Consider the following 8,554-nt stretch of genomic DNA (forward strand, 5'->3'; position numbering starts at 1 on the left):
GCTTTGCATTCTCCTTCATCGTAGCATAGCCAATAAAATCAGGCGGTTTGAACCTCGATGTAGCCTTCAAAACCTCTTTTGGTTTGACAATGTTTGGAGGTTTCAAAGGCCTAGCCACATAGCCTTCTTTTTTGTCATGTGGATCAGCTTCTTGGGTGAATATGAAATCCACTACTTCTTCAGCTCCCGAGTATTTCCCATCAGTAGATGCATCCCTTACTAAGTAATTGAGAGCCATATATTGTTCTAAAGGGTCATAGAACACTTCCTTTTTTACTCTGTGACCTAAAACTGCTTCAGCCGATTGGTCATATTGCAAATGCTGACTTTTTCTTGAGGCTTTTCTACTTGATGGATGTTGAAAGTCACATGCTCTTCATTAACCCGCAGTGTCAATTTTCCTTCCTGGACATCAATCAATGCTCTTTCAGTAGCTAGGAAAGGTCGACCAAGAATCAACGGTATTTTGTCGTTCTCCTCCATGTCCAACACCACAAAGTCCAAAGGAAGGATGAACTTATCGACCTTCACCAATACATCTTCAATCATGCCTTTGGGATATGTGATCGATCTGTTCGCCAGTTGCAAAGTGAGGGTTGTGGGCTTCACTTCTCCAAGACCCAGCTTTTTGAATACTGATAGGGGCATCAGGTTTATACTAGCTCCAAGGTCGCACAGTGCCCTATCAAATGTGATACCACCAATACTGCACGGGATGTTGAAGCTACCCGGATCTTTCAATTTGTGAGGGAGCTTCTGAAGTATGTGACTACACCCCTCTGTTAGCTTAATTGTCTCGAACTCCTTCAGCATCTTCTTATTTGACATCACTTCCTTCAAGAATTTGGCGTAATTAGGCATTTGGGCCAAAGCTTCTGCAAAGGGAATGTTGATGTGGATTTTCTTGAAGACATCCAGGAATTTTGCAAATTGGTCATCAAATTTCTTCTTCATGAACCTCTGCGGGAATGGTAGTGGGGGCTTCAAGATTGGTGGGTTGTCCAAAAATAAGATCAAGTAAGGCTTATAGATCTTGTACCCTCTGCCTCAGTTTTTTGCCTTTCACTCTGCCTTTCCTCTATAACTCTGACATCCGACGTAGACACCATAATCTTCTTAGGTTTGCTTTCTTCAACCATTTTACCACTCCCTAGGGTGATCGTATTGTAGTGTTCCCGTGGGTTAACCTCAGTGTCACCGGAAAATTTTCCTTTTTGCTGAGACTTCATTGATGTAGCCAATTGGCCAATTTGCACTTCAAGATTCTTCATTGTGGCTCCCATGTTGGACACATGTGTTTCAATATTATCCAACCGTAATTCAATTTTGTTTAAACATGATCTTGTCTCAGAAATGAACGTCCCAAGGATGTCTTCCAAGGGTGGTTTCCTATCAGAATTCTGAGTGTTGAATCCGGGTGGGGGTTGAAGTGTGTTTCTATTGTTGCCATATGACAAATTCTCATGATTCCTCAACCCTGGATGATAGTGATTAGCTTGGTAGCTTCCTCTTTGATTGTAGTTTCTACTGTCGACATATTGGGCCTGCTCGTTTGCAACCTCTGTCTCTTGGTGTGAAGAAGAAGTACTTATGACTGAATCTACCTTCTGTTGATTTCCTTGAGTGGTAAGCGTGACTATCTAATTTGTGAGTGATGCAACCTGAGCTGCTAGTGCAGTGATGGGATCCACTTCATGAAGTCCTGCTACTTTCTTTACACCTGATCTCTCACTTGGCCATTGGTAACTGTTAGTGGCTATGTCATCCAATAAAGTATATGCAGCCTCTACTATTTTAGCCATTAAAATGCCTCCCGCAGCTGCATCTACCATAGTCCTTGTCTGCCCATTTAGCCCATTATAAAATATCTCAATTTGCACCCATTTCTGGAACCCATGTTGAGGACATCTCCTAAGCAAATCTTCAAAACTTTCCCAGGCTTCATAGAATGGCTCAAAGTCGAGTTGTTTGAATTGGCTAATTTCACCCCGAAGTTGAGCTGACTTAGAAGGTGGAAAGTACTTGGTGAGGAATTTCTGAGCCAAATCATCCCAAGTTGTAATTGAGCCATACGGTAGTGATTAGAACCAAGCCTTTGCTTTATCCCTTAAAGAGAATGAGAATAGGCGGAGTCTAATTGCATCTTCAGTAACCCCATTCATCTTCACCGTGTCACAAATTTCCAAAAATGATCCAAGACGAGCATTTGGGTCTTCTACTGCAGCACCCCCAAAATGATTTTGTTGTACCATATGTATCAACCCTGGCTTCAATTCGAAATTGTTTGCAGCAATTGCTAGGCGTGCGATGCCGAAATAGTTGTCATTGACAACCGACCTTATGTAATCCCGAATAGCTCTTTGTTGGTTATCCTCATTGGCTGCTCTAGATCCTGTTCTGCCATTGCTTCCCGTTCATTTCTTTGTATGCCTTTGAGAATGCGAAATGTGCATTCTGGTTCAGGATCAACAGGTAGTAGATCTAGATTTCTCGCCCTTCGCATAAACAACTGAAAATAATCAAAAGGAAGCTTTTAAAGATAGACACTAAGGGAGTAAAATAAAAATAACGGTAAAAATAAAAATCTAGAGTAAAATGAACGCCGATTGGTAATAATATCAATTGAATTCGAATGAATCAATCCTTGGCAACGGCGCCAAAAACTTGCCACGCGTTTTATATAACGTGATTTTATACCGCAAGCGCACGGTGTCAAGTTTTGTAGTATATTAAAGAATTGAAAAGTGTCGAACCCACAGGGATTGATATTCGACTTTCACTGAGTACTATAATTGTGTCCGCATTTACTTTATCTAGACAATCGAGTGTTAAATTAATGTTTGAATACTAAACTAACGTCAATGAATTAAATAGTGCAATAAAAGTGAGGCAATTTCGAAAGACTAAATCAAACTTACGTAATGTCTAGGGAATGATTTCACCGTATTCTCGACATAATTCTCAATCCCTATAGATATTTCCATCAACTATTTCCCGAATTCATAGGCAAGAATCCTAAATTAATTCTATTTCCCCCTCTCGAGCGTCAAATAGAACCTATCTCTATATTTTTACCCCAATATCTCTATTCCGAATTAAATAAATAAAGATTATCACGCACTTGATTCTTATTTTACCCTCAAAGATTCGTACTTTCTCTCGAAATCTACAAACCTAGGTTATATTGTTCTTAGATCACATCTAAATTTCCCTCTCTCGAGCGTCAAATTTAGAACATCAATTCATTCAATTGGTGATCAGGCAACTGAAAGCATTAAGCAAGAACAATACAAATCAATTCTGAAAAATTAAATGAAAATACTATAAAGAAATTGAATCATGTCTCAAATAGGTTACATCAAACCCTAGATTTAATAACTTAGTTCATGATTGAGAAGAAGAGCATGATAAAATACAAATTAAATTGCATGGAGAAGAGAAAGATAAGAAAAAACTCAAGTTGCTGCTCTATTTCTCAATCTTGTGGCTTGATTTCTCAGTTTCTCCCTTCTTCTTCTCCAAAATCGGGTCGATCTTCTCTCAATTGGTGCCTCTCTTTTTCTTGCCTCTTCAGCCATCTCACCCCTTTCTCTTGTTCTTCATCTAGGTATTTATATTTTCTAAGGGTCCTCAAGGGTTAGGGTATGATTTTTGGGCCGAAAAGATACTTAAAAACTCGGGTTTTAACGTTTTGGGAATAGGCGCCATGGCCCCTAGGTTTGGCGCCTAGGTTTCTGCTCTTTTTTCATTCATTGGGCGCCGTGGCGCCCAAGTTTCTGTTCTTTTTTTTTTCATTCATTGGGCGCCATGGCGCCCAGGTTTCTGCTTCAGTTTCATCTCATGGCACCCCTTTTTCGGCGCAGTGGCGCCAATGCCACTGCTTTGCTTCTCTTCTCTTTGTTTTTCCAAGCCTATTTTCCACTCTAATCTTATTCAATACTTGCTTATTCATGCTCCATTTCATTGATCATCATTTTTGCTCATCGCCAGCTCCCAATAGTGGTATTTTCTCGAGAGTTGTCCAAACTGCAAAACAACACTAACACACACATCAAAACGTTCAAAAATGCTCAAGAACACATCAAAAAACGTGATTTAGAAGCTTTAATTTAATGAGTGAATTACACTCATCAACAAGTGTTTCCCTGCACTCAAGTGTGAGGCCCAAAGTCCTCACACTTTGATTCACCAAGGCCCTGGTGAGGTCCATCGCATCGTAGCTTGAGGCGTACATTTGCCACCTGTCAGTCCAAAACTTGTAAAAACTCTCTGTAGCACCTCGGACCTCAGCGAGCTGTGCATCCAACAAAGCCAGGGCAAGCACCTAATCACGCTCCGCAAGAAAATTGGGAAAATTCTCTTGAGTCCTGGCTAGCCTCTGCTTGGCCGTCTCCTCCTCTGCTGCCCTCCTGACAGCCTCTTCCCTGGCCTCCTCAGCCTCAGCTTTTCTCACCATTTCAACTTTCACTGCCTTCATGGCAGAGTCTAGCAGCTTCTGTTGAGGAGGGACATCCTTGCTTGAATGGGACACTGATGTCCCGAACTTCCCAGAAGAGCTGGTGAAGTGAACCAGCCTCCTCTTCTTGTGGGAGTCCTAGATGACCTTTTCTTTGCCCTGAGGCTCCTTCGCCTTCTCAGACTTATGGGGCCTCCTCTCCGGATCCCCTAGAGCTGCTATCCTTGGACAGTCTCTCCAACAGGCCCTGACCTCTTTCGTCACACTGGAGCTCAGCTTCAGAGGCCTCGCCCCCGCTGTGAAGGTTGCCCTCAGAATTGAGGCCATGTCTGGGATGGGGTACTTCCTTCTCTTGAATTTATCTACAGACATAATAGGTCAGCACTAAATATTAATCATGTACGAATTTGATCAAGTGGACGCGTTTCTTACCCTTGGAAGCCATCAGTTCAAAATCTACGAAGTATCGGCTTCGATCAATGAGGTGGTCAAAGTGGCGAAGCATCAAAGGCCGTTTATATATGTCCTCTATAACCTCAAACTCCTCCTTGCTGAGCTCAAACCTGGTACTTGAATCTGCAAAATAAGTGGCAACAGTTAGCAAAAAATTGAGAAACTTAGCAAAATGTGCAAGCCACATCTCAAGCTTGGACACTCACGAGCTTCGTAGTACTGGGTCAGTACTATGCAAGCCACGACCTTGTCCCCCTCAACTGCCTGCCACTTTTCCCGAACCCAGAATCACGACTCATTTCATCCCTTGATGGAAGAAGGCAACCCCACCACGAAGGGTGCATGAGCCCCCAGGGTGTGATATAATACCACGCCTTCGACTCGTCTTTACCTAAGATGCGAGGCTAAAAAAGGATTTGAAAGATGTGTAGAGGCATATCCTCTCCTAATAACACTTCTTTCCATAAGAAGTACAACCCCACTAGCTGGCTCCACCCATTCGACAGAACCTGGGTCGGTGAGAACATAAAATTCCTAAGCACGGCCCTAAAGAAGGGATGCAGAGGAAGATGCATACCTACCTTGAACAGGTATTCACTTATAGCCACACATTCGAGCCTCGAAAAATAAGCCCTTTCGTGGGCCTCGGGGACTAACATCTCCACGTAATGGGGGACGCAATATTTCTCCCTAATTCCCTCCAACTTCTTCAAGGTCATGTTTGACGCTATCCTAACAGCCCTCCATTCTTCCTCATAGTCTATAGGCTCATCGGCCATGGCATAATACTCCACCTCAGATTTCCCACTCAGAACAGCCCCCTCACCCAACCTAGCTATGGTAACCAATTCTCTAATCGAAGTGGACTCCATATCAAAAAGTTTGGAAAATCGACAAAGATCACAAAAGAAATGATTCTTGCAAAAAATACCTACGGGAATGACTAACAAACGATGAAATACGAAACGCCGAAGTTTGAAATCGGAGCAAGACTTTGGACTACGAAAACTTAAGGAAATGCAGAGAACACAAAAATCAAACGATGAAGAACGGTTCAAAATGGAAGACTTTGGCCTTTTATAGGAAGCCAAAATGAACTCCAGCCCTTGGATGAAGGCCCCATAAATATTAGCCCTCCAATTCTGGGTTAAATCCGAAGTGTAGAATTCAAATCGTTTTAAAATCTATGCCTCAGATTCAAACGTGCTTCTCACGCACCTCTCCAAACGCGTCTTCTTCTAGAAGGCCCAGTTGTAACCATCATTGCATATTCAATGCAGCAGCCGTACATGCCTTGGAAGTCGAAACAGCTCGGCTGCCTCTTCTTGGTAACATGCACAAAACATCAAATGAATGGAACAAACATCAAAGAATCTTCAATGCCTCAGAAGTTCAACCATATCTTCACAGCCTCGGTTGGTTCGATCCACTCACCTCCTCGGCTCTCTTCTGCTTCTTCACAGTTTAGCCATATCTTCACAGCCTCAGCTGGTTCGATCCACTCACCGCCTCAGCCTCTTCATCACGTTTTCCAACTACAGCGACACCACTACTTTGAACTCCAACCATGATATAAATATCTATACTTGGACTTGGGGGACTATTAGTTGAGGTACAAATTTTTTTTCAATTTTTACCCCCATACGCTTCACCATAATAAAAGTCCACGCATTACATAAATAACTATACTTGGACTTGGGGGACTATTGTTACGTGTTGACACACTTGGCCGACCTCCTGGGACCCATGACCCACTTATACCGAACCACGTGGCATCTTATTCAAGGCCCCAGGCCAACAGGAGCAGACCAGCATACTGTAACCACGCCCATGACGTGGCCCAAATGTTGACGTCGAAGTGAATATACAATGTGGTCTCCTAGCCAAAGCCCATCACTCCGAGGCCCCATCTTATTCGAAGCCCTGATTCTCTAAGCGGCACTCCTCCCCAGAAATCTGGTCTTATACAAGGATCCTTCCTGATGGATTGATGGGACACCCATCATAGAGTACAAGTGTATTGTCTTGTCAATGTAGTGGCTGAGCCGTCAAATAATAAATATGTAGCAGGTTAGGAAGTCAAATGTGATACCTATAATTTGACATGTAAACTTAGGAGATGAGGCCACGTGTACTCTCAACCAAGGGCCACGATCTAAGTTGTAATACTATAAATACTCCCCATGTATCTCTCACAAGGGTAATGCAAGATTCAACACAAGAACAAATACAACATTCTTTACATTTTACTCTCTTGCAACATACTTGAATTCATACTTGCATTCTACAAACATCGATTGTTAATTATTGTATAATCATTATGCAAATATCTCGTCGGATTCCGAACGTTCATGCCTTTGAGTCACTCCCACGCCCCCTTTTGCTATTATTTCTAGATTGTCCACGTGCCTTAGCATGGTGGACCAGACTTACGTGTGTGCGGGTAGGTCCGGATTCTATTGGCAACATATTCTGGGGTCAACATACATATCCCATAAATTCAAAGGAATTCAAAGGTAGCAGTAAATGCATTATAAAGCAGGACTGGGCGCTGTAGGATATCAACATATAATTGGTTTTCATTTTCCTTGTTCACATGATGAACTATATATATGAGAATGGTGATTAGCCTGAAACTACAAGTCTACACTCTGCAGAACCAAAGTTGGACTCTTCATCTGGCCCGGAAGATAGAAGTTCTAACAAATCGTTTTTAACCATTAAGAAGACTTCCTCAAAAGTTTCCACTCTAGATAAACAAGAGAAATGAATAAACAACATTGAATTGTCAATTCATTGACAATGTAAAAATTTAGAACAGACCTAGTCTGGGTGAAAATAATGCCATTTAGTGGTACAAATCATGTGATGAAGGCTTTCAAAAGATCAGCAATGTAGGAAGCTCTTTCCTTAATTGAAATTGCTTCCGCCTTGTTATCTTTAATAGAAGGCCTAGTTTCACCTTTGCCTCTGCTGTTCCCAAGCATCTTTGAAGGAACTTCCTTCGCCAAAGCTTTAGCATCACCAAGTAGTTGGATATAACTATGAAGATTCTGCCAAAAAGGAGAAAACTTACAATGAGAACAAGGTAATTGTGTAAGGATTTTTAATCAATTGATGGGTTTATATGTGTGAATAATTATGTATTAAATTAAAGGCTATCGAATTCGGTTGAGCCCAATTAAAGTGATCTAATAAGGCTTCGATTTTGGATCGTTATGCATCCAATTAAAGTGTGAGTTCTATATGTGTAAAGACTGGGCCCAAATCCTAATTCTATGATGGGCTGAATTAGGTCAAAGGGCATCGCTACATAAATACGGTTATGGTCCCCAAATCCCACGTATCTTTTGCTCATTCTATTTTGTCTCCCATCGTCAGAGAGAATTACGGGTTGCATATAGATTTGGAAGACTATATTGTAGGATTTAATTATTGCAAATAATCATGTCTGATTCAGGTACGTTTTCGCTATAATTCTTGAATTTCTTGATGATTTAACATGAAAGATCCGGTGATTTAAAGGTAACAAATTATTCTACAAGTGGTATCAAAGCCTTTTCATGTTGAATCATTGAGAATCGAATAATTTATTTGGCTCTTGCAATATTTTTTTGAAGTTTTTAGATTTAACAATTTTAGATT

The 8,554-nt window shown here is 41.5% G+C and overlaps 2 protein-coding genes across 2 annotated transcripts; both read right to left on the reverse strand.

Moving 5' to 3' along the window:
- Positions 1-285: 285 nt before the first annotated feature.
- Positions 286-954, reverse strand: LOC111379164. The gene has a single exon (XM_023002500.1). The coding sequence runs from the start codon at positions 952-954 to the stop codon at positions 286-288; it is 669 nt and encodes a 222-aa protein (XP_022858268.1).
- A 59-nt stretch (positions 955-1,013) lies between these two features.
- On the reverse strand, positions 1,014-2,252 carry LOC111379165. Its single transcript, XM_023002501.1, has 3 exons — positions 2,094-2,252; positions 1,662-2,036; positions 1,014-1,565 (listed from the first exon to the last, which is right to left on the reverse strand). Exons 1-3 carry the CDS (start codon positions 2,250-2,252, stop codon positions 1,014-1,016), a joined length of 1,086 nt encoding a protein of 361 aa, XP_022858269.1.
- Positions 2,253-8,554: the final 6,302 nt, after the last annotated feature.

Source organism: Olea europaea, unplaced genomic scaffold (genome assembly GCF_002742605.1).
Source record: "Olea europaea var. sylvestris unplaced genomic scaffold, O_europaea_v1 scaffold1939, whole genome shotgun sequence".
NCBI lineage: Eukaryota > Viridiplantae > Streptophyta > Magnoliopsida > Lamiales > Oleaceae > Olea > Olea europaea.